The 26,849-nt window shown below is 37.8% G+C and overlaps 1 protein-coding gene across 5 annotated transcripts in view; it reads left to right on the forward strand.

Moving 5' to 3' along the window:
* Positions 1 to 26,849, forward strand: part of LOC127413068 (rho guanine nucleotide exchange factor 37-like) — an 86,089-nt gene that overhangs the window by 49,883 nt on the left and 9,357 nt on the right. Inside the window, exons 1-13 of one of the 5 annotated variants that reach the window (XM_051649905.1) lie at positions 10,239 to 10,579; positions 10,722 to 12,715; positions 13,744 to 14,063; positions 15,923 to 16,052; positions 16,417 to 16,564; positions 16,763 to 16,962; positions 19,261 to 19,391; positions 19,575 to 19,679; positions 19,984 to 20,097; positions 20,654 to 20,971; positions 21,704 to 21,832; positions 24,238 to 24,433; positions 26,528 to 26,700. In XM_051649905.1, coding sequence (XP_051505865.1) covers positions 13,755 to 14,063; positions 15,923 to 16,052; positions 16,417 to 16,564; positions 16,763 to 16,962; positions 19,261 to 19,391; positions 19,575 to 19,679; positions 19,984 to 20,097; positions 20,654 to 20,971; positions 21,704 to 21,832; positions 24,238 to 24,433; positions 26,528 to 26,700 — 1,953 coding nt within the window. In that variant the 5' untranslated portion in view covers positions 10,239 to 10,579; positions 10,722 to 12,715; positions 13,744 to 13,754. Of the gene's footprint in view, positions 1 to 10,237; positions 10,580 to 10,602; positions 12,716 to 13,743; positions 14,064 to 15,922; positions 16,053 to 16,416; positions 16,565 to 16,762; positions 16,963 to 19,260; positions 19,392 to 19,574; positions 19,680 to 19,983; positions 20,098 to 20,653; positions 20,972 to 21,703; positions 21,833 to 24,237; positions 24,434 to 26,527; positions 26,701 to 26,849 lie in introns of those variants that run through there. The other 4 variants (XM_051649906.1, XM_051649909.1, XM_051649904.1 and 1 more) reach the window with 4 other exon arrangements.

The following is a 26,849-nucleotide window of genomic DNA, read 5'->3' on the forward strand; positions in this document are numbered from 1 at the left end:
AACGTAGTATGATATACAATGATATACAATAAGCGAGCAATCCCTGTGTGAACGACTACATCTGCTGAGACTCTGAAGTGTGCAACTACTGGACACTTTGCTATCCTATGGCTATGTTAGATTCAAAAAGTTAGAAAAAAATGGCGCAGAACTGTGAGGCAGGTGGTTATACTGTAGGTACCACACTGCAACAAAAAAAAAAACAAACAAACAAAAATATATGTATATATTTTCGTTAATAATGTTTGTCTTGAGTAAATGTATCCAAACAAAAGCAAAATACATTTATTTGAGATACAAAATAATGTAAGATAATAAGACTTGTTTTCAAAGAATATATCTTAAGTGCAAGAAATGTGTTCCTTGTATTTCAACTGTACTTGTTTAATAACTTAGTTAATTGATTTCATGATTGTTCTTAGTATGTTATCTCAAAAAACATACAGGTCAAAGGAAAATGCCAACATGGCAGATCTAGTACATCCAGTAATCAGTGTTGGGTGTAATCTGATTACAAAGTCAATTTCTTTGTTTTTCAAAAAGTAGTGTAATGCACTAGTAAACATAGTAAATTCTTCTGATTTTATTCAGTTAACTACTTTTCAGTACATTACTTGGGTTAAACATAATTTATTTTGTAAAACATATCTAAAACAAATTACATTAAAATTCAAGTTTATTCACGTTTCTGTGACAGCTGAAGGGTGTGCGCCCACTAACTTGTCACTGTAAGCGAGAAACGAGTGTATGACTTGCGTGCAACAATAAACAAGGATGAAATATTTACATTATTTTGAATTCGTTGAGCAGAAAACAATTATGTGAAAAGTGTTTTAGAAAGTAACTGATAATAAGTGATAAGTAATAAGTAATGTGATTACTTTTTCGATGAAGTAATCAGTAAAGTAATCTTACAACAATTTTTAGAAAAGTAATTAGTCATTTGTAGTGGATTACTTTCTTTGTGTAACTTGCCCAACGCTGCCAGTATTACACACCTGCACACCTAAAGACCGTACTTCAACGGTTGAGAAGTTGTTCTTAGATACAGACTCTGATAGTATGGGAATTCGGATGCAGCCCAGATCTTTCTCTGTGCAAACTATAGAGATCGCACAGGTAAGGAAAATGTGAGCCAAGAATACTCATTCTACCAATGTGTCTTTCAATTCGAGTACATTTGCACAGGAATTGAGACAGGAAGATGTGGGCCATGCTTCTGTCTGGCAGGAATAAAAGAAATAAAAGGCCGGTGTGATATACAGTATGTTCTGATACTGCAGCACCAAAAAGTCTGTGGAGGAATGAGCTCACTGTTTACTTGCTATGCATTTTCAGCTTAGTGCTAGTCAGCCAGGCCGCACTAGTGTTCTCATACGCTAGTATTTATGTCTGTGGGCACATATTATGACAAAATCTGACAGAAGCAAATATGAAGTGGAAATATCCATATTAATAATGACAACCCACCTAATACGAGATTTTCACTCTGTTTATGTTGGGTGTTTGGGGGGACTGTCCGTACCACAAATTTATGTGTGTGTGTCAAGTCATTTTTTTTTTTTTGTATAGTGCTTTTCAAAACACACATCGTTTCAAAGCAGCTTTACAGGAAATTGTGCATTAACAAAAAATGAAACTGTAATATCTATAAAGTCTTACAGTAATCACTGTGTAGTTTGATTAAATATGATTGTAAATTGTGTATAGAAATTAAATAATTAAATTTTAATTGTATTTAGAACCCCTGTGAGCAAGCTGAAGGCGACTGTGGCAAGGGACACAAAACTTCATAAGATGTTGGTTAATGGAGAAAAATAACCTTGGGAGAAACCAGGCTCACTGTGGGGGCCAGTTCCCCTCTGGCTAAACAACATGAATATAATGCCAATATTAGTTATTTGTGTGCAGTGCAAGTTATGGTTTTAAATTTGTAAATTAAGTAAGCGTTAAAGTCCATTGTTTTAAAAATTAAATAAAAAATAATTATTTATTTATTTATTTATTTATTTTACTTTAAGATTAATGACTAATATCTTTAAAGTCCATCCTGGATTAACTGCAGAAGTTTACATAGATGCATTGTCCTTTGTTAGTTGGCTGATGAAGGCTTTTGGTGGCAATTAAACGATAGTCTATGTATTCCATTTCAAGAGTGTATTCCATCAGTAGACAAAGGTGATGCAGGCAGAGATTAATGAGGTGCATCGCAGTTCAACCAGCAGGCCATTTTGGTGAGGTTCGGTGGGGTCCATCCTAAAACCAAGGTTCAGGCAGTGGCATATGAAGCATCCCATGTCTTACAGTTGGAGTTGGCATCAGTTCATCCTCTGAAGTCAAAAGACTGAAGTGATGTCTGGCTGGCACCGGCTGTAGTTTGTCATCATCTTTCAGCAACACGTAGCAGTGGAGTCCGACACCAAGCAGGAACGGAGCTGGATCTGGCTGGCTCTGGTAACCTCAGGATATGAATCCCAAGGTTGAGACATGGAAACAAAAAAAAATTATATTAGCGTAGATGCCATTACATTTTATGCAGAGTTATAGATCATGATGGATGTTTCTGGTTCCGGCAGACCTAACTAAACAGGGCTCAACAATAAGGACTGCCCGGTGGCCCGGGGCCAGTGTGAAAGAGATTCGGGCCAGTTGCTAGAACTGTCACTTGCCCGATCGGGCCAGTGCTGCATTTATAACATTAGTGTAAGCAAACAACAAGCGAGAGAGCGCAAAAATTACACTGAGCAAACAAAGTATTGTAACCGACGAGCAAGTGCGATTCTATTTAGCTCACAAAGATGCATGAGAGCATAATATACTGGACACACCAAGGCGTAGTTGCGTGCACGCATAAGAGCGTGCAGACACAGAGCGCACTCTCCTAGCACTGTCCTCGCTCTTTTCCAAGTCTATTACAATGTGAAGAAAATAGCAGGAAAAAAAACTTTTGCAGGTCTTGCGCAACATTTTAAGTAGGCCTGTACCCGCACATTCTATGTTCATAGTGCGCGAAATCCCTACATTTTTTGTTTTTACATGTTGGTGAAAAATAGTAATCCACACATTGGAACACAAGAAATCAACAGTTTCTTTCTGAAAATCCATGTCTCTCCATGCATATGGCTCATCATCACTTCTCTCCGTGCAGCGTAGACTGTTTAACATGCATGTGCTCTCGTAAAGGGACAGAGCACTAGTTTTATTCCCACTGGAAAAAAAGCAAAATTTCTCTCATTAATTTGTCTTTAGAGATGAAGCGCAGAATGAGACACAATAAACTTTGTTACATCCTGATTAAACACGTGCCTGGAAATCACAAGCTGCTCAGTATCCAAAATGTAAGTATACATTTAATTAGGTGATGTTTCAAAACGTAAACGTTAATTCGACATGATAATGGCATTTGATATGAAAAGAAGCAAAACCGCTATTAGGCTATTATTATCAGAGCTGTTCAGCTGCAGGTTGAAGATGAATATTTAAAACAGTCTACTTCATTTCATCCTCATAAAACACCTGCTACATGTCTCATTTCTGGACCGTACAAGTATTTTTGTTTTTGTGCTTTGTATATCAGTCAGTGTTGGTCTTGTTTGGGTTGTCTGATTTTATGTTTATATCCACATTCTTAATTCATAGGTTAGGCATATCTACCTACTGTATATTACACAGTCACAACCAATTTAGTAGCAAGTCTCCTCTCTCAGGGATTCATATGTTTATTACATTCTGCGAATAATCAAATCTTTAACTCAGTGACTAAATCTTTGATCCTGTGTGTGAAAACACTACACATGGCCAAAAGTTGCATGACAGCATGACTAAACGGGTGACCGAAAACACATAATCTTTTCCACTGCTGGGGCCAGTGAAAATTTTGGCAGACCAGTAAAAATCTGAAGCACTGGCCTAACTGGTCCAGTACACAAATCCATAGCATTGAGCCCTGCTAAAGCAGCCTAATTGTGAGTTGAAGGATAAATTAAGTGTATGCCTGGCTAAATAGATGAGTCTTTAGTCTAGACTTAAACTGAGTGAGTGTGTTTGCATCCCAAACAGTGTTAGGAAGACTATTCCATAGTTTAGGAGCAAAGTATGAAAAGTATCTGCCTCCTTTTGTGGATTTTGATATTCTTGGAATTATTAACAAGCCAGAATTCTGTGATCATAATGAACTTGATGGAATATAGCATGTCAAAATGTCACTTAAGTACTGTGGAGCTAGACCATTCATAGCTTTGTATGTAGTTAACAGAATTTTAAAATGAATTCGAAATTTAACAGGTAACCAATGTAATGACGATAGAATGGGACTAATATGATTATATTTCTTGGTTCTAGTCAGCATTCTGGCAGCTGCATTTTGAAACAATTTAAGTTTATTTATTGAACTTGCTGGACATCCTCCCAGTAATGCATTACAATAATCTAGTCTTTAAGTCATGAATGCATTAATTAGTTTTTCGGCATCGGCAACAGAGAGCATGTGTCGTAATTTAGCAATATTTCTCAGGTGGAAGAATGCTGTTCTACAAACATTGGAAATTTGACTTTCATAGACAGATTGGTATCAAATATAACACCTAAGTTCTTTGCTGTAGAAGACAACATAACAGTACATCCATCGAGTGTCAAATTATATTTTAGCTGCTTATTTTTAGAGGTTTTTGGTCCAATCATTAATACCTAGAATTGAGTAAAAGGACATTTCTGGCCATCCAATCTTTGATTTCAATGATACACTCTGCTAATTTGGAGAATTGGGAATTTTTGCTGGGTTTAGAAGAAATATAAAGTTGGGTATCATCGGCATAACAGTGGAAACTTATTCCATGAATCCTAATAATATCTCCCAGGGGAAGCATGCATAAGGAGAAAAGCAGAGGTCCTAAAACTGACCCCTGTGGCACTCAATACTTTGATTTGACAATTCCTCGTTTACACATACAAAGTGGTAGCAGTCTGATAAATAGGACCTAAAACATACTAATGCAAGTCCACTAATACCAACATAATTCTCCAGCCTATTAAAGAGAATGTTGTGATCTATCGTGTCGAAGGCAGCACTAAGATCTAAAAGCACTAGAAGAGAAATGCGCTCACGATCAGATGATAAGAGCAAGTCATTTGTAACTCTGATAAGTGCAGTCTCTGAACTGTGATGGGGCCTGTATCCTGACTGAAATTCTTCATATATTCCATTTCTCTGTAGTTGGGAGGACACTACCTTTTCTAGTATTTTTTGACAAATGGTAGATTTGAAATCGGGCTGTAATTAGCCAATTATCTAGGATCAAGCTGTGGCTTCTTAATAAGCGGCTTGATAACTGCCATTTTAAAGTTTCTTGGGACATGTCCAAAGGATAGTGAGGAGTTAATAATATTAAGAAGAGGTTCTGAAATTACAGGTATTACCTCTTTTAAGAACTTAGTTGGTATTGAATCTAACATACATGTTGTGGCTTTTGATTTTTTGAAAAGTTTTGTTAGCTCTTCATGACCTATGATAGCAAAGGACTGAAGTTGCTCGTGAGCAAAATTATGAGACACTGTTTTCTGAGGTACTGTGACAGTTGATTGCATAATTCCAATTTTATTGCTGATTATTTCAATTTTATCAGTAAAGAAATTCATGAAGTCATTACTATTGTGCTGTGAAAGAATATCTGGTTCAGTTGATGCTTTATTCCTAACCAATATAGCCACAGTACTGAATAAACATCTAGGATTATTGTGGTTATTTTCTATGCGTTTGCTAAAATATGCTGACCTGGCAGCTTTTAGTGCCTGTCTGTAGCTACAGACACTATCCTTCCATGCACCGTGAAATACCTCTAATTTTGTATTCTTCCACTTGCACTCCATTTTCCGAGCTGCTCTCTTGAGAGCATGAGTGTGATCGTTGTACCATGGTGCAAAGCTTTTTTCTTTAATTTGCTTTAATCTTAGGGGGCGACACTATCAAGAGTGCTAGAGAAGACAGTATTTATACTTTCTGTTATTACATCAAGTTCTTCTAGACTTTTTGGCCTACTGAGTATATGGGATAAATCTGGAATATTATTAGTGAAGCTATCTTTAGTGGTCGAAAGAATAGTTCTACCTGAACGATAGCGTGGTGTAGATTGAGTGACATTAGCTGACAGCAAAAAACAAGAGACAAGGTAATGGTCTAAAATGGTCATCGCTCTGCTGTAGAATTTCTATAGTATCAACATCAACTCCATATGACAGAATTAAATCTAGTGTATGATTATGGGGATGAGTTGGTTCTGTCACATTTTGTCTAACTGCAAGAGAGTTGAGAATATCGATATATGCTAACCCCAATGTGTCATTTTCATTATCTATGTGAAATGTTGAAGTCACCAACAATTAAAACTCTATCTACATTAACTACTAGATCTGGTAGAAAATGTGCAAATTCACCAAGTAAATCAGAATACGGCCCGGGTGATCTATATACTGTAGCAAGGGCAAAAAAAAGATTTTTTTATTTGTATCTGACGGTGTCATATTAAGCATTATTAGTTCAAAAGACTTAAACTTGTACCCTGTGCTCTGAGTAACACCAAATATTTCACTGTAAATTGTAGCAACACCTCCTCCTCGACCCTTCATACGAGGCTCATGTTTATAACAATAACCTGGGGGAGTAGACTCATTTAATCTAATATATTCATCTGGTTTAACCCAGGTTTCAGTCAGAGCGCTATCCAAATTATGATCTGTAATAATTTCATTTACAATTATTGCTTTGGTAGAAAGAGATCTAATGTTTAGAAGCCCTATCTTCATATGATGTTTATCTTCAAAAAAAATCAAGTTTGACCTTAATCAAATTTGTTTGTGTGTGTGTGTGTGTGTGTGTGTGTGTGTGTGTGTGTGTGTGTGTGTGTGTGTGTGTGTGTGTGTGTGTGTGGTTTAGTACAGGGAAGAAACATGTGGGAGAGTTGGAACCAACCCTGGAATGCATTACTCCAGGTTGCCCCATTTTTTAAGTTCAACTTCAAAGGTAGCCAAGTCTTTCTTGACTCACGGGACCTGGCTTACTCTCACACGATATTCAAAAAGGAATAAGTTCCAGTCTATTGGCTGTCACAGAGTATGAAAATCAATGGAGCATATGAAAAGCAATGGAGAACCATATTGCTGAAACTTTTTCAGAAACTGAGGCTAACTGATAAACTGAAACGCATCTATAGCCTCTTTGGTTTAGCTGCTTAGCGGTTGAGAAAGACTTATGGCTTCATTTTACTTGCCCATACTGCCCCCTCCTGGTGAATACAGGAACCAGAAGAGTTAAAAAAAGAATGTTTATTGTCATTCATTATCTGTCAGAGTGAAACTACTTACTCAAATTGACCCCCTGATGAGAAACTAATTTACCTCCCCTGAAAGGACATAATGGGCAACACTTAACATGAATGACAAAGGTAACTAATGCTGTTGGCTATCACACTACAAATGATGGGGATGAGGACAGAGGTGATTTAAATGGCCTTTTCTGGTGTCTCATCTTGCTCATTTTGAATACAATATTCTAAATAAGAGGAAAATATCTACTCATAAGGAATTTGATAGGTAGGTAGGTAGGTAGGTAAGTAGGTAAGTAAGTAGATAGGTAGGTAGGTGTTTTATAGGGTTTGGCACTTATCCATTGCTATAGCAACTTATAGCTGAATTACAACACGTGTGCTGCCTCCATTCTATTGTGTCAAACTGAATGTTTTTTTTTTCTTTCTTTCTTTATTCTTCTTCTTTCTAGCAAGGAGCTATAATTTGCCTTTCCAACATCAATAACTGAGAAACCACAGCAGAGGAAATTGAAGTTGGAGTAAAGAATGCATTCATGGAAGAGTTATGCATAAAATGCACTAGGGGTCAAACTATTTTATTATGTATGTGTGCATAGAAATGATGTTACCACAAGTTTTAGTTTCTAAATTGCTTGCACATAATTTATGGGTATGTCATGTGTACTCAGCAATGTGAAAAAATAGACCTATCTAAGAACAATTTAGGAAGATCTGTGATGCTATAAAAAAAAGTGGCACTGAAAATGTTACGTCCATAGTTGCATGTAGGCTCCATGATACATTTCTACTTCAGCTACTTTGTATGCCTTTATTTAAAAGAAAGGTACAGCTATAAGCCTACTGTTAACAATTAGCAAGAAAGACGGACAAAATGCAATACAGAAATAACTATATTTGTGTATCCAAACATTTGCACTGTAAAAAGGTTACAATATCTACTCAATAAAATTATGTCTGTGGATTACAAGCAGTATTATTAATTAAATGCAACTATGTTAAGAATTGAGTATCAATCAAGTCAGCTCCTTAAAAATGAATCACTCAAAACAAGTAACTGCAAACAGATCTTGTTTTGTAATGATCAATTTGTCATTGTAAATTTACTTATTTAGATTAACAGTGAAAAGTTTCTTTTATTTACATGGTTTTAATGTTATATTGTTCAATATTATGTGCTTCATCTCATGTATTCCATTAAAGATGCATAGAAAAGTATGTTGTCTTAATACTGTTCTACAAAATATACAAATAAAACTCATTGCATGAAAATTCAAAGAAAAACACTTAAGCTATACTTAGGCCCTATGTACTCCACACAAAGACCTCAACACTTGGTACACAAAACACAACAAGGCTAACACCTGACTAACTGATCACTTTGAATGGATAGTTCACCCAAAAATTTAAATTCTCATTTAAAAATAATTTACTCGCCATCCCAAATGTGCATTTTTTAGAAGAAAATTTCAGCTATGTAGGTCCATACAATGCAAATGAAATTGTACCAACATTTTGAAGCTCCAAAAGGACATAAAGACAGCTTAAAAGTAATTAATATGACTCCAGTGGTTAAATCCATATCTTCAGAAGCAAGATGATAAGTGTGGGTGAGAAACAGATCAATCTTTAAATCCTTTTTACTATCCTTTTTGCGTTCTTTATGCACATCGCCACCCACTGGGCAGGGAGGATAATTTATGGGAAAAAATGACTTAAAGAAATAGTTCACCCAAAATGAAAATTCTCTCATCATTTACTCACTCTCATGCCATCACTGATGTGTATGACTTTCTTTCTCCTGCAGAACACAAACGAAGATTTTTATAAGAATATATCAGCTCTGTAGGTCCATACAATGCAAGTGAATGGGTGCTATAATTTTGATGCTCCAAAAAGCACATAAAGGCAGCATAAAAGTAATCCACATGACTCCAGTGGTTAAATCCATATATTCAGAAGTGATGTGATAGGTGTGGGTGAGAAACAGATCAATATTTAAAACCATTTTTGCTAGATATTTAAGAATATGAAAGTGAAAGTTAAAATGGAGATTGTGTGAGCAGGGAGGAGAATTTCAGTTAAAAAAAAAAAATGGACTTAAATATTGTTCTGTTTCTCACCCACACCTATCATATCGCTATTAAAGACATTGATGGCACCACTGGAGTCATATGGATTACTTTTATGCTGACTTATGTGATTTGCGGAGCCTCAAAATGTTGGCACCCATTCACTTGCATTGTATGGACCAAACAAGCTGATATATTCTTCTAAAAATCCTCTTTTGTAAATCTTTGTATATGTTCTGTAGAAGAAAGAAAGTCATACACATCTGGGATGGCATCAGGGTGAGTAAATGATGAGAGAAGATTCATTTTTGGGTGAACTATCTCTTTAAGTAGAGGAACAAATGCATTGAATGGAACAGTACTGAAGAAATTCCCATGTATGCTGCGCACTTGTTGACTGCCTTTCCTTCACAATCCAGTTCAAAATAATAAATAAACTATAACTTTCATTTTGTAAACAAATACATTCATAGGCACAATTTATATTCATAAACAAAACTCATTTAAAATATTTTAACATAAGCCTTCAGATCAAATGGTCATAATCAGTCCTGTGTATGTCCAAACTTGAATGAAACAGATTACATGCTATATGTCAATATTACAAGCAATTTTCCAAATCAAAATATCAAATATAAATTATATCAAAAGCTCAGTAAGCGTTTTCAATAGTGTCCCTTTCTACTTGTTCTTGTGTGACAGTAACATTTCACAACCACAGAGCGCTATTCCAGGCTACCGCACGATGTCTCTGTTTACCAACTAATAGATACTCAAGCTTGTGCTGCGCACGCGGCTTTTACCTTGACAACGCGTTGTACACTGCTGCAAACGGTTAATCCATACAGCTGTTTATCAGTCTTGAAAATCAGTGCAGCGCCTCTCAAATTCCAGTATGCTGCATTTATCTGGGTTAATAGGCGGATGGAGAAAAAAACAGTGATTATACTTCATAGCATTGCAGTTCACTTCGCGCGGCATGATCGGTATGCGTGTTGCTGGGCCTGTAACGTGAACCAGTTCTTGAGCGCGAGAGCCGCAAGAACAGGTGATCTTGGAGCTTTCAAAGCTGACATCGCTTGAGATTCTAGTTATTTGCTTTTACAACGTCAACGATGCTTATGGTTGCGATATTTTGTTGTTCTCCGTCTACTGGAACTCCCTTTTAGATACAAACAGGTAGGAGAACAGGTGAGATACAAACATATGGTTGACCCATTTAGTTCTACATTAGACTTTACGCTGAGTGTCAACATTAACAACACTGATTATTTTTTATTGATTTTTTTTTTCCCTTGTACCTGTTGACTTGTGTTCATTTGTTGTCAGTTAGAAAGTGTACACGAATGTTAAAGTGTCATTACTGGTATTCTGACAATATGGACAGCTTTTTTTATTATATGAGTGAGTGCAAAAGTGTTTATCTATATTTCTTATGTGCTGTTCATTACTTTTATGTTTGGGCTGGTGTTTCATTAGGGCTCACTGTATTTATGACTGCCTTAACCTTTTTATATTTGTTTTGTATTATCACTGAAGGTGTGCTGAAACTGAACTGATAGTGTGTAGTGTATACTTTTCTCAGTTTCCTTACTAAACATACTATGACATTTCTACATTTCACATGAAGACAGCAGTCTGAGAGGATTGAAATACATCAAGCATTGGAAACAGTGTCCTGCAGTGTGACATGCTATATTACACCTTACTCTTTTGTAATTATTATGCATTTTTTTAGGAATATTTTGAATATGAAAACAAACATGTTCGAATATCTGTGTTTCTGAAAATTCATTTGTAACAGCAGGACTGTTTAAAGGAATATTCCGGGTTCAGTACGTTAGGCTCAGTTGACAGCATTTGTGGCATAATATATATTACCACAAAAATTTATTTTGTCGTGTCCCTCCTTTTCTTTACAAAAAAATAAATAAAAATCTGGTTTCCAGTGAGGCATTTACTACTGAAGTAAATGGGAGCCAATCCTTAAACATTATAATGCTAAAAGTATAGCCACAAGACATAAACAATATACTATGTGTTAACATGATTTTAGTGTGATAAAATCGCTTACTAACCTTTTCTGTGTAAAGTTATTGCCAATTTTACAACTTCGTTGCCATTAAAAGGCATAAATCCTAAAATAACTGTAAAAACTGTGATTTAAACAACTTTACAGCTTAAATAAAACATTAGTTTGAACAAGAATTAATATGTGCTTTTATAAAAATTTAAGCTTCACATTTCTGCCTTTAAACCCTCCAAAAATAGGTCCCATTCACTTCCATTGTAACTCACTGGAACCTTATTTTTACTTTTTTTAGAAAAGGAGGATCTATTCGAAATTATTTTCTGTGGTAATCAGCATTATGCAACATTCCTTTAAGTGAACTGCAAAAAAGACAAAAGGTGATTCAAAATGGTTAAAATTTTGGTGTCCAGTTACAGTACCTCAATAATACACTTCGCCTTATCAGGGTTCCCAATGTCATGCAGAACTTTCAAAATTGTGTTTTTCAGACAAAGAAAAAACAAACAAACAAATGAATGGAAAGTAATGAAATCCTAAAAAGTCATGGACATTTCTACACTGACGATATATTTTTAAATTAATGTTCCGCTTAAAAATAGTGCCTCGAAATTGCTCTTTCTGAGGCAATCTCTATAAAATAATTTTTAAAAGTGCTTTGAAGTAATAACAATTGACTGGAAAAGTCATGGAATATCATTAGTTAAAAAAGTGTGGGAACTCTTTAACTAATAAATCTAAAGTTCATGTTGTTTGTCAACACCTTTAAATCATGGATACTTCCGGATAATGTGAAATGGCTTTTGCCATTGTAAAACTTTGAGTAACTCTCTCTGACTATAAAGTTGCCTAGTTATTTCCTGACCACATGGGGCTTTTGTTTACTGCAGTTGCAGCTGAGGATGTTGGTAAATGTGTTGTGCACTCCTGTTCACTTTTAATCTGGTGCCAGCCAATCAGCTTCAACCTAAGCACTTCCTTCCCAGTGGCTAGTGCAGTCAATTTGTGTATTCATCAATGTTTGTGTGTGTGTGTGTGAGAGAGAGACCGTGTATCCGCAGTGGTCCTATTCGGATCCCCACTGCTAAAATCCCACCTCCCCCCTGGCTCAGTACACCCATCTGACCCACCCATCCCCCCTCGCTCACACACCCTTGCCACATTAGGCCCTGCAGTGTGACTCAGTGAACAAACCCACACAAGTCTGAGAGTATGTGCAAGGCTTTCCTCAGCTGTACACCTCACTTTTCCAGCACAAGGAAGGGAGACCCAGGGTTAGTCTACCTCAGTCTTTAAAGGTAATGATGCACTTTGATTGTTGTCTTGGGACTGGTCTTGTTTTTGAACTGTCATTTCTTTAGTCTTTGTTAAATAGGGGTTTGTTTATAAACTGCTGCAGTGCACCAGTGTTAGGACTCTCGGTCAGCAAGCGTAAGTGCTGCACTACATGCTTAGCTTGTGGTTTTCTGTTTGAGTGTGCTGGCCTTGAGCACTTGTTACTGATGCATTGCTGTCTTATTAATGGTTGCAGATGTGTTTAGTGTTTTTTGCTTACAGATGTTTATTTACATGTTCTTACAATTTTATTCTCATGTGGTTTCAGTTAGAACTATAAATGGTTAAGGCATTTATAATGTACTATAAATCTTTCATTAAGTATCATAGAGAATCTATATGTAAATGAGGCTATGTTTGAAGGAACTGAATTTGTAATCAAAAACTGACTTTGGTAACATCTTTTGAAAAGTGTAAGGGTCTTCCTGTTTAGACATATGGTGTTCCCCAACCCCCCCAGCAAACAACAAAACAGAGCACTCAGCCATTTAGGACCGTTACTCTTCCTTTGTGGGTGGTCCTAATAATGTGTGACAGCAGGGTCTGGTTTATGTGTGTTACAGCTCTTAAAGGAAGAGTTTGTTTGTTGATGAATGACTTCATCAAATGTGAGTTCATCCACAGAGTTGATCCATTATCAGCATTCTTAAAGGGGGTTCACACTGATTTGCGGCTACAAAGTGAACAGAAAGCACAGAAGTCATTAATTTTAAATGAGAATTTGTGATTTGAGGTGATATAAGCAACAGACACTGTTGTCGATGCATCAAAGTTGATCCGAACTCTTTTTGCAAATGGTTTGTGACTAACAAACAACTAGCAAGCAACTTGCTGACCTGTAATGTTTAGTCACTATCAGTGTGAATGCCCCTTTAGTTTGAGATATTTCTGAAATAGGGTCCTGGTTCTGCCTCAAGTCCTATGTCTGAGTTTTATGTCTGTGTTCAGTCATGCTGGTGTTCCGGTCTAACCTCTTCTATTGGTATCTTAGACATCCCCACTATGGCGAATTCCCTGAAGGCGAATGTGCCTCCAACCGGGAGAGTGACAGCAGAGGAGGAGATAGCCGGGGAGATCGGCGAGCAGACAGGAGGTAAAGCGATGGATGACACTTTGGAAGAGCCTACAGAGGAGGAGGAGCATGAAGAGGAGAGAAAGGCACGGGCTGCTGCAGAGGAGGCAACATCCAGAGACAGGGCAGCTCAGAGGCAGTTCATGGCCATCGAGGAGATGGTGCAAACAGAGCGAAACTACCTTAAACATCTGCAGCTCTGCACGGTCACCATCCACAACAACCTGCAGAAACTACAGGTATTCATGTTCTCTAGATAATTACCACTTTCACACATGAAACCTGTCAAATTGACAAAAATTGCCAGATTAACTCTTCTGATTAAGGTTAACAAACAGCTTTCAATTTTTAATACATATCGATACCATTCACACCACCTTTAAAATGACATACTTTAATGCTCTCTGATGTCATTCTCACATCTGAGCATCCTAAGCTGTGAATGTTAGCACTTTGTTCACACATACCATCAATACAGAACTTTTCTGGCAATTTTACTACCCCATCTCTCAACTAATTTTCATGACCAAGTAAATCTGGTAGCTTTTTTTATGATCCAGCAAGAGCACCAGAAAGGGACATGCCATACCAGTACATTACGCTTTTTTTACTCGTAGCAAACTCTACCCACATGAATTACATAAGTAAATTATGAGTTCATCCACCCAGAAAAGTACTCCCACTTCAAAAGGAAAATGTAGACACCTTTACAGTACATACTATACTTGCCCCATAGACTTCCATTGTACACTCACTGAGCACTTTATTAGGAACACCTGTACACCTACTTATTCATGCGATTATCTAATCAGCTAATCGCGTGGCAGCAGTGCAGTGCATACAATCATGAAGATACGGGTCAGGAGCTTCAGTTAATGTTCATGTCAGCCATCAGAATGAAGAAAAAATGTCATCTCAGTGATTTCAATCATGGCATGATTGTTGGTGCCAGATGGGCTGGTTTGAGTATTTCTGTAACTGCTGACCTCCTGGGATATTCACGCACAACAGTCTCTAGTGTTTGCTCAGAATGGTGCCAAAAACAAAAAACATACATTGAGCAGCAGTTCTGCGGACGGAAACGCCTTGTTGATGAGAGAGGTCAGCAGAGAATGGCCAGACTTGTTCGAGCTGACAGAAAGGTTATGGTAACTCAGATAACCACTCTGTACAATTGTAGTGAGCAGAATAGCATTTCAGAATGCACAACATGTCGAACCTTGTGGTGGATGGGCTACAACAGCAGAAGATCACATCGGGCACTTTATTAGGACCATAGTGTTCCTAATAAAATGCTCAGTGAGTGTACCTGCATTATTGTAAATTTTTTCTGTGTTTTTACAAACTGAAGAACTAATCATAATGATTTGCCACTGTTATTATTGATGGGAAACATGCTGTTAAATTTACACCAAAGGTTGTATGTGTTATTGGTATGGCAAAGTCTATAAAGCACCTATTAAAAATGTTTTTGTTAAATATTTGTAATTTAATATGTATCAAGTATAATGTATATGTTAATATTAGGGCTGGCAATCAGTTAGAATTTTTAATCCAATTTATTACATGATGTGCCGATTAATAATCAAATTAATTGCATATTAATATATTTACTGCAAAAGGCCCCTAATAACGGTAATTTAGAATATAATAATAATAATAAATGTTTTATATAATAAATATTTTAATTCAGACAATTCAAATACATCACATCATACACATATTGTGGCAAAAAGACAGGTAAAGCATTTAGACAATACAAAAAGATATCCAAAAAATATTGTTTATTTCCATATCTGATTGTAGGAACATTCCTTATTATGGAATTTAAGTACAGATAGGGGCATGATGAATTTTTTGTAACATGTTATTTTTCACATAATTAATCACAGTAAATTAACCCATTGAAATTACAGAACTTGTTAATATGTTATTAGTTGACAAATTTTTGATTTCGCAGTATTGCAAAATCTGAATAACTCTATGGGCAAAGCAATTTATTCTGCATCCCTCTTATTTGAGAAGAATAATCAATGTAGTACCATCAATACATGTATCTTTAATAATGTCATATAATATTAGGTGTTTTCTCTTTCAGCCGCCTCCACCAAACCTGGACAATATGTTTCAGCACATAGATGAAGTCATGGATGTTTCCAGCAGACTACTGAGCCTTCTAGACCAGTCACAGATACTGCACATCAACCCAAAATTCCTAGAAACACTCTGTGAGTATGGCTGGTCAGACTGGAATGTCTGGTTCACTTTGTTTTCTCATCTCAGCTGTAGATGCTGTTCATGTGACATGCTGACTGATCAGTTTGACATCAAATTATTTTTACTCTTGATCTCACGTACAAAGAATCCAGAACTTGAATAGCAAGAACTTCAAGATACTTGTAATTGTGCATGAGGGTAGAGGGGTAGAATGTAAAATTCAAGACTGTAGTGAGCATGCTGGTTAAAATGAATGTTATTTGTGGTATTTGTCATCTGTGGCAAAAAGAAAGTGTCTGTTTTACTCTGCATGTTTTGCTTTTGTAATTTCAAATACCATTTATACCATCTAAATCATCTCATTTTCTCTTTCAGGTGACTCTTTCCTGAGTCTGTCTCAAGACATAGAGATGGCTTATAAGGAGTACCTGGCCAACTACAATAACATCACCGCTCTTGAGAACAGCTACAAACAGAAAGAGACCCTCTGGCTTGAGATGGTTAAAATCATCAAGTCATCTGCGTAAGTTCCTAAATCAACATTTTATATTTCACAGCCTGAATTATAATTTTTAAATATCTGACGATTAATTTCTTAAATCCTGTCTGACCAGCTGTGATACGAATCCAACACTGGTGAGATAGAGTTTCTAAACAAAGGCACCAGTGTAACAACAAACATTCTGTTAGTTTTTTACCCCTGATCTCGTCTGTCTTGCAGTCCTGATGTGAATGCATCCACTCTGAGTTTCTTCCTGGTTATGCCAGTTCAGAGAATCGCCCGTTACCCCCTTCTGCTCCAGACCATTCAGAAACATACAGACCCACAGCACCCTGCCTACTCCACACTGGAGCACACCGTGCACACTGCGGTCCAGATCAACTGTAGGATCAATGAATACAAACGCTTCCGTGAAGTGGGTAAGGACACAGTCTTCGATATATTTGTTAGGCGCAAAGCTGTGCTAATACAAAAAAAAAAAAAAAAATGTAGAGAATATGTACGTGTTGTTATAGAAGATGTTATATAAACAGCCGGTCAGTAAATGCAATGATGTAGGTCTCACAAGCCTGGAGTACACATAACACGGTAACATCACGGTTCATTTTGAGTCAGACATGACTAAAGTAATGATGACTTGTGGTTCAGCAAGTGAGTCAGATGTTAATCCAGTAACAGCCCTGATGGATTCAGTCAAGGATTTGTTAGAATGATTCAAACTGATAACTCAGGAGTTTGAGAGTCTTTTTGACCGATTAATTTAAAGAACCCCTTTTTTTTTCTCCCCAATTTGGAATGCCCAATTCCCAATATGCTCTAAGTCTTCGTGGTGGCGTTGTGACTCACCTCAATCTGGGTGGCAGAGGACGAATCTGGGTTGCCTCCACATCTGAGACCGTCAATCCGTGCGATTTATCACGTGGCTTGTTGAGCACATTACTGCGGAGACCTAGCACGTGTGGAGGCTTCATGCTATTCTCCATGGCATCCACGCACAACTCGCCACACACCCCACCGAGAGCGAGAACCACATTATAGCGACCACGATGAGGTTAACCCAACGTGACTCTACCCATGCTAGAAAGCCTGACTGGAGTCACTCAGCACGCCCTGGATTCGAACTTGCGTCTCCAGGTCTGGTAGTCAGCGTCTTTACTTGCTGAGCTGCAGCCAGCTCCAAAAAAGTTCGGACAGTCGAGTATTTACCACTGTGAAACATCACCATTTGTTCTAATACCACTTATTAAGCATTTGGGCACTGAAGACACAAGTTTGTTAAGTTTAGAAAGTGGAATTTGACCCCATTCATCCATTATTTAGGTCTTTAGCAGCACAGTTGTACAGGGTCTTTGTTGCCGTATGGTGTGCTCCATAATGTGCCACACATTCTCAATTGGACACAGGTCAGGACTGCAGGCAGGCCAGTCTAGCACCCACACTCTCTGCTCACACAGCCATGCACTTGTAATCCGGTCAGTATGTGGTTTGAAGTTGTCCTGCTGGAAAATGCAGGGACATCCCTGGAAAAGACGAAGCTGGATGGAAGTATATGTTGCTCCAAAATGTTTATATATCTGTGTGCATTCGTTGTGTTCTCACAGATGTGCGAGTTACCCATGCCATGGGCACTGACACACCCCTGGCCCATACAGACACTGGCTTTTGGACCTGATGCTAATAACAGCTTGGATGGTCCTTTGCCTCATTGTCCCGGATAACATGGCAGCTGTGTTTTTCAAAAACATTTTGAAATGTGGACTCTTCGGACCAAAAAACACAGTTCTACTGTTCTACTTTCCATCAAAGATGAGACCGAGACCAGAGAAGTCGGCAGCGCTTCTGAACAGTGTTGATGTAGGGCTTCTGCTATGCATAGTAAAGACTTAACTTGCATCTGTGGTTGCAGCGGCGAGTGGTGTTAACTAACAAAGGTTTACTAAAGTAATCCCAAATCCATGTTCATGTTATCCATTACAGATGAATAATGTTTTTTAAGACAGTGACGTCTGAGGGATCTTGCCCTTTACACACCCAGTTTTGATCAGATTCCTTGAGTCTTTTAAATATATTGTGCACTGTAGAGGGTGAAATGCCCAAAATACTTTCAATTTGTCTTTGGGGAACATTGTTCTTAAAGTGCTGGATTATTTGCTGAAGCATCTCTTGGCAAATTGACAAGTCTTGAACGATCCTTGCTCTTTAAGGACTAGGCTGTTTTTGGAGGCTCCTTATACAGGATACAGTACTATGTCACAGTTGCTTCACCTGTTTAACATCGCCTTGTTATTTCAACTCGTCAAATTGTTATAAGTCTTAAATTGCCACTGTCCCAACTTTTTTGCAGCGTGTTGCAATCAACTGATTTCAAATTACTGTACATTAAAAATTAAAAAAATAAAAATAATTCGCAAGGTAAAAAGCATCATATGATGTGTAGTTGTAGTTCTTTCAATATAGCAAAGGGTGAATATAATTTACAAATCACTCCTTTTTGTTTTTATTAGCATTTTTCATACTGTCCCAACTTTTTTGGATTTGTGGTTGTATTTCATATATCCAATCTTAACTCATCACATTCAAGTCAGACTGCAAGCTCGCAACTCGAGTAAAATATAATCTAATTTGCTGTGGCGCTGTAGATTCAGATAGATTCAAAAACAGTTGATCTTATTCAGGTCTTGATTTGCTTTATTATTCTCATTCTCTGATGGTCAAAGCTGACAAGTATAAGAAGACAGAGAACCTGACCATCAAGGACAAGATCAATCGTCTGAGTGGCCACAGCATTGCCAAGAAGACAGCTCGGCTAAGCCAGTACATAAAGCATGAGACAGGAATGGTACCAAAGGTAAGTGTGCCATGAAGCATGACTACACCCAGTAACAATGCTTAGAGTAAACAATGGAAGAGGTTGACATGTTGAAAGAACAGCATCATTTCCATACCGTCTCAGACACCATTTGTACAATTTTTGCATATTCCTTTCACAATCAACATGCTTTTTAAGCTTTGTAATTCAATCATGTCATAGCTGAAGGATGAAGGATTTGACACCCTTGCCGGCTTCTTCTTTGTGCTTGAGAGGGGCGTCTCAGAGCTCCATGATAACATGAAGGCCTATCTCCACCATTTACAGGTTTGCATTGATTTCCTCCTGGATTTACTATTCATCATCTTAATGACTATAGTTGCATGCTTACAAAGAGCTGATGTTCTCATTTGTTTTGGTGTTCCTTCAACGTGAAGCCAGTATGCCCAGGGATCAACCCCTTAAACATCTTCCATTGTTATTGCAGCTGGTGAATGAAAGGAAAACTGTAGGAGGTTGATCCCAGGGCAGATGGATGAGGTTTCATAAGGTTGTGAAGTTCAGATGATGGCTGTGTGCTTTGGAGAGTTTGTAAAGATTTATATAAGCATCAAATCCCTTGTGTATGCAGAGATTCCTCAGCTGCAGACCAGAAGAAGCTGATCTTGATCTGGAAGGCGAGAAAGCTGCTCTGTTCTCTAAAGAAATCACAGTGGCACTCAGACAGTGGATATATCCTGCATATGTAAGCCCTCAAGTAGATTACAATTCACATGTTGGAGAGACATTCACTATTGTTGGTGAGAATTTAGTTCTTTTAGCAGGTGAGGTCTCTCTTGGGAAAAATGACAAATCTGCAGTGATGTGTAAAAACAGCTCCATGCTGCTCAGCTTTTTCAGCAAAAATACATCATGAAATCATTCAAAGAAGTTGTTGTAACACCATGTCATTTGTAATAAGAAATCTATTATTTCCTGAACTTTTCTTTAGATGCTCTAAGTATCATGATATGGTCATATCTAGATGGTAACCCTCTTACTGCAAAAAGTCTCACAAGAGTTGCATGCATCCTTCATAAAAAGTGTTTATTTGGAGTCCCACAGAAACCCTACATCTCCCCCTAAAACTAACCTTAACCGTACCCGTTAGGTTACCCACATCTCCACACTATGGTCTCTTACCTCTCTTTTTTGGTTTTCCCCATTTATTAATGTCTAACCCTGTATAAAAACTCCATGTATCATGCCTTCTAAATTCTCCTTTTATATCTTTTTCCTTCCACCATCATTGTTTCCTACAGGAAAAGCGTTTGAAAACTTTAGTCTTTAAGCCCTTGAGCTCATTGCGGGAGCTGATGGCAGGACCACGAAACCTAATTCGCAAGCGTCAGGACAAGTTACTAGACTATGAGCTGATTGAGGAGAAGAGCAACCTGAACTTTGAGGAACAAGCCATAGCCAACACCTACAAGACCATGAACACACTGCTGTTGACTGAGCTACCGCAGTTCAATGGGAAAGCCCTGCAGCTCCTGTGGGCTACGCTAGAGGCCTTCAGCTGTCTGCAGAGAGACCTGGCAGCTGATATGGAACAGCTGGCTACCAGCTTTACCCATCAGGTACTGAATCTATTTATTTTGTTTGTTTTTATATGAAGGGATTTCTGAAGGAAACTGGTTTTAGACCAGTTTTCAATTCAGAATTAAGTCATGTAATTGATCAAGAACAAACTTTTATTTAGATTTTGAGATAGCCATGTGAATATTTATGATGAAACGGGTGCAAAGTGTTCCATAGACTTATATTGAAGGTGGGACCTAAGACATATCTAGGGACCAGCATATCATAGAGACTTGGGCTAAATATAGGCAGTAAAGGTTATGTATACACCACTTTAAAAAATGGACCAGATAGAGGCATCTCCATAGATAGGATGTTACACAAACATCTGAATCTGACTTGCCTTGATGCATTCCTTAGAGGCATACCAGGAAGATGCTATTGGGCAGCATTTCGGACCCACCCTGTATCTGCTAAATGCCATAATTGTAATTGTAATTATTTAGGAATTAGCTGTAGCTAGCCACCTCTGCTAGCTAAGTGAGGATGAACATCCAGGATTATTCACATGGTCTGTTCCAGTTCTATTCATGTCAGTCTTGCCTTTCACAATTCTAAACATCCTCATGATTTAGTTGCACCTAAATATCAGATTCAGAAGATTGTTGAAAATTCAGTGCAATAGCCCATTATAGAATGCCAAACAGAAAACTTTTGGTTGGAAAAGTGTTATTAAATTTAGCTTTTTGCAGGCTGGCAGTGTTTATGAATAGCTCTCTGTCCCCCGGCAGCTCCCACACAGTAATTTGGAAGCTGGTGAGTTTTGGAAGTGGGCGGAGTGTTTAGTGCTGGAAGGTTCGAGGAGGTTGGAGAGTCTGTGTCAGAGTGCTCAAGATGATCTCAATGCTCCCATTGTGCAGGTCAGTTCCAATATAGAGACTCCCCATTGTCTGTTGCCGGGTGGGGACTTGTTTCTAAGGGACAGTTTGTCCTGGTGCCTGTGGACACTAGTGGAATTAAACCATAGCTAAATGCGACCATTTATTCATCTTGATATAATTTGGCATCATGTGTTTTGAATCGGTGCAGCTATTAATTATAAACACACCCTGGTAAAATATGTCCTGGGGTTACTGAACAGCTGGCATTCATTTAGTCTGTAAATTTCTGTAAATTTTAAAGTTTTATTGCAGATATATGACAGGGCAGCAACCAGCATGGAGATAGAAGAGCTTCTCAGTAAAATAAGCTTAAAGAAATAGTTCACCCAATAAGGAAAATTCCCTCATTATTCACTTACCCTGATGCCATACCATACGTGTATGACTGTCGTTCGTCAGCAGAACACAAATGAAGATTTTTAGAAGATAGAGCTCTGTCAGGTCCTTATAATGGAAGTACACGGGTGCACTTTGACGGTCCAAAAGTCATATTTAGGCGGCATAAAATTATCCACAAGACTCCAGTCGATCAATGAATGTCTTCTGAAGCAAATCGATACGTTTGTGTAAAAAATAAATCAATAATTAAAACATTGTTAACTTTTAAAAAGCGCTTGCTGCCAGCAGCTGACACGTAGCATGACACAAGCGCGTCGGCGAGTTCACGCAAGAATTCAGAAGCGGCATTACAACAGAAGAACGAACATCATGTGCGAGTTCAGCCATTTCAAACAGCGTCAGAGCTCTGGATGGAAGAGCCTATTTAAAGTTAAATACGTTTTAGTTGTCAAATTGTTTCTTACATAAACCTGTTGATTCGCTTCAGATGACATTCATTGATCGACTGGAGTCTTTTTTTAGCATGAAGTAATGGATCACTTTTATGCTGCCTAAATGTGACTTGGAGCGTCAAAGTGCTGGCACCCATGTACTTCCATTATAAGGATCTGACAGAGCTCTATCTTCTAAAAATCTTCATTTGTGTTCTACTGAAGAAAGATGTCAGGGTAAGTGAATAATGAGAGAATTTTCATTTCTGGGTGAACTGTTCCTTTAAAGACAACAATGAAACTGCATTTGCACTACATTTAATGTTATCAATGTGATATTTCTGAGCGTAAATAAAATTAAGTAAATACATTAAGGTGGGCTTGGTTTTATCTCTCTGAGATTTGATTGCATAAAAAAAAAGGGGGGGTTATGATGTTATGGGTTCATATTAATATTCACAACCACTCTTCATTTCATTAGCAAAAAAAAAAGTCATTTGAGAGGTGGAAAAATTTATTGCATTTTAAAGAGATTATGGACAACTTTTTTCTTTTTTTCTTTAGACAGGTTGGAAAACAAGGAAATATCAGGGAAATTGAAAATTACAATTTCCAGGCTTGAAAAAGTAATGGAAATTAATAACATAAAAATTATAATTCTCTAATACAAAAAACATGATTCTCTCGTAATTTACTCACCTTAATGTCTCAAAGTTGTATGACATGCCCAGACAATTTAAATCAATAGGTTACAAAACTTTCAAGCTTAAAAGATTACATCAAGGCAGCATAAAAGTAAACAATTTGACGTGAATGGTTTAATCTATGTCTTTTGAATAAATATGATTGCTTTGGGTGAGAAACAGACCAAAATCAGAGAGGAGAGGAGAGAGTGAGTGAATGATGAGAAAAAGATCCCTTTAAGACCAGGGACATTTAATAAAAAAGTAAATTGGATGGATTTTAATTTCTTATTGTCAAAATAATTGTATGTCTTTTTATTTTGACAGCATAAGTAGCAGCACAGTTTTCATGTTTTATATTTTAGAGCTACTTTGTTATTTTGCATTGCCATGATGTCACTGTGTCTTTCATGTCATGGGCACTAGAACATCATTACAGCTGATGAAATAAATGGTTGTTGTTATCAAAAGTCTGCTGGGTGTCTCTCAACAGCCGACTCAAATCAATACTATGAGTATTTGAAGTCATCAAAACTTCAGTTTCAAAAACAAGGCAGGATGATCAATCAGAGAGGCAGTCTATAATCTTCAGAAGTACAGTGTGTTTGCAGATAGGGATCAGAATGTAGATCACGTATAAAGATCCTTTGAGTGTCTTCCTCTCATGTTCATTTCCTGTCTTTGTTCCTTCCTGTTGCAATATCTTAAATGCTTAAATGGTAAATTCTTTGTATTTCTCATTTAATTGTAGCAGACATAAAAGTGAGCACTCTAATTATTGCACTTTGTAACTCGTAAGTATTTTTCATAATATGTACAAGCAGTAAACTAAAGTTTATTAAATTTGTAAATGCAATTTATGGCATTTGGTTTGAGATCAGATTATGTTTCAGTAATACAATTAGAGTTTTCTGTCTCTTTCATGTCTCAGGCACTCAGTCCAGGGTCTGAACGGCGTCTGAAGACTCTGACTGCCAAGCACGGCTCGGAGAAGATCTACCAGCTGACAGGCCCAGTGGTGGGCACTCGTGACCTGGACCTGACCCTCAGCAAGGGAGAGCTGGTAGCTGTTGTCAGTGAGATGGACACACGTGGAGAACGTCGCCGCTGGCTGGTGGATGCAGGAGGTAAAGTTGACCTATGGAAACCTTGGAAAAGGGGCTTATAAAGTATACAGTACATTCAGAAATTATTCAGACCACTTCATTTTTTTTCCCACATTTTGTTATGTTGCAGCCTTATGCTAAAATACTTTATTTTCTTTTTCACATCAATCTACACTCCATACCCCATAATGACAAAGCAAAAACCAGACTTTTGAAAGAAAAAACTTAAATCGGGGAGAAAGGCCTTGGTAAGAGAGGTGACCAAGAACCCGATGGTTACTCTGGTTGAGCTCAAGAGATCATGTGTGGAGATGGGAGAAACTTGCAGAAGGACAACCATCACTGCTACACTCCACCGATCTGGGCTTTATGGCAGAGTGGCCAGACGGAGGCCTCTCCTCAGTGCATGACCCATTGGAATTTGCAAAAAAGTGCCTAAAGGACTCTGACTGTGAGAAACAAGATTCTCTGGTCTGTTTGGCCTAATTTCCAATCGTCATGTCTGGAGGAAACCATGCACTGCTCATCATCTGCACAATACATCCCAACAGTGAAGCATGGTGGTGGTAGCATCATGCTGTGGGGTGTTTTGCAGCGGCAGGGAATGGGGGATTGGTCAGAGTTGAAGGAAAGCTGAATGCAGCAAAATACAGAGATATCCTTAATGAAAACCTAGTCGAAAGCATGCAGACTGGGCCGAAGGTTCACCTTCCAACAGGACAATGACCCCAAGCACATAGCCAAGACAACGCAAGAGCAACTTAGGGACAACTCTTTGAATGTCCTTGAGTGGCCCAGCCAGAGCCTTGACTTGAACCCAGTTGAACATCTCTGGAGAGACCTGAAAATGGCTGTCCACTGACGGTCCCCATCCAACCTGCAGAGCTTGAGAGGATCTGCAGGGAAGAATGGCAGACAATCCACAAATCCAGGTGGGCAAAGCTTGTCGCATCATACCCAAAAAGACTTGAGGCTGTAATCGCTGCCATAGGTGCTTCAACTAAGTACTGAGTTAAGGGTCTGAATACTTATGTCAGTGTGATATTTTTAATACATTTGCAAAGTTATCAAAAATCTGGTTTTTGCTTTGTCATTATGGGGTATGGAGTGTAGATTGATGTGAAAAAAATAAGATAATTTAAAGCATTTTAGCACAAGACTGCAACATAACAAAATGTGAAAAAATGAAGGGGTCTGAATACTTTCTGAATGCACTGTATAAAGAGCACTGAGCTGGAATCTGTTCATACCAGGAGTGCTGTTGTGTGGACAGGATTAGGCTGATCCTAGATCATCATTTATGGGCTTGTTTGTCCAATTTACAGAAATGTCTCACTTCCCCTTTTGAAGGAAAGAGCAGCATATAGAGGATTGCGTTTGATTCTTAGCAGTGATCTCAACCATTGTTATTTTGTTCTGATGTTTTATGTAACATGTTTACTATTCTTTCTTTGGTTCGGTGAGTTTCTGTTTTTTAAATTCAAAACACATCTTAAGCCTCAGTGTTTTGGCACACTTAAGGTTTATGTATGGGGTTATCTTTTAAAATGGAAATATTAATGCTTGCTTTAAAATGCTTTCTACTTCAGAATCTGTGTTTTGTGATTTTTATTTTCATGTATTACTTAATTGTCAAGACCAATTTATTTAGTGGATGCATTTGTTGCTTAATTGTTGTAAAACAATTGGTCTTGAAAGCCTTTGCTATGAGTGACATCTGCAGGTCAAGAACAGTTACAGCACTCTCTCAACAGAAACTACTGTTATCAATTTACATTTATTAATTTAGCTGACTTTTTTTTACCCAAAGCAACTTGCAAATGAGGAATATAAAATTATTGTTTTTGGAAATATTTATATAAAATCTGAATATATAGATCTAAATCGAAATTTGTAACTTTAAATCCTGAATATACAATTGTAAGTCTAGAACTTTATGCTCAGGATAATGTACTGACACTCATTTTCCATATTTCATTTCCTGTGTGTGAAATGGAAAGGTTTTTTTGGTTTTTTTAAGAGTAAAAAAATTTATTATGTGCATTAAGTGCATTTCAGAAGAATGTGCAGGTTTGTGTAGCTTGATAGGACCTCTACTATGTTTTTTTTCTTCAGGACCCAGAGGATATGTGCCTGCCTCAAAGCTGACTCGCTACCACCAGGTGACTGTAGACCTGCCTCCATCTCCTCATCTAAATGTCACACCCACCGGTCCTGGACCCCGAAGACACTCCTATACACCCGGAGCCCAGCCACTCTTAACCATCATGACCACACCCTGTTTTCAGGTGAGTGACACACTCAGCAAAGGTGTGTTCTTTGAATAACGAGTCAAAAAGGCCACCTAGTTACTCTGATTTGTGTGTCAAACAGAATGAGACCTGTTGAGACTGATGGCAGGTCTGCAGTATCTCATGATCAGTCTCACACACACTTC

This window comes from Myxocyprinus asiaticus, chromosome 22, assembly GCF_019703515.2.
Source record: "Myxocyprinus asiaticus isolate MX2 ecotype Aquarium Trade chromosome 22, UBuf_Myxa_2, whole genome shotgun sequence".
NCBI lineage: Eukaryota > Metazoa > Chordata > Actinopteri > Cypriniformes > Catostomidae > Myxocyprinus > Myxocyprinus asiaticus.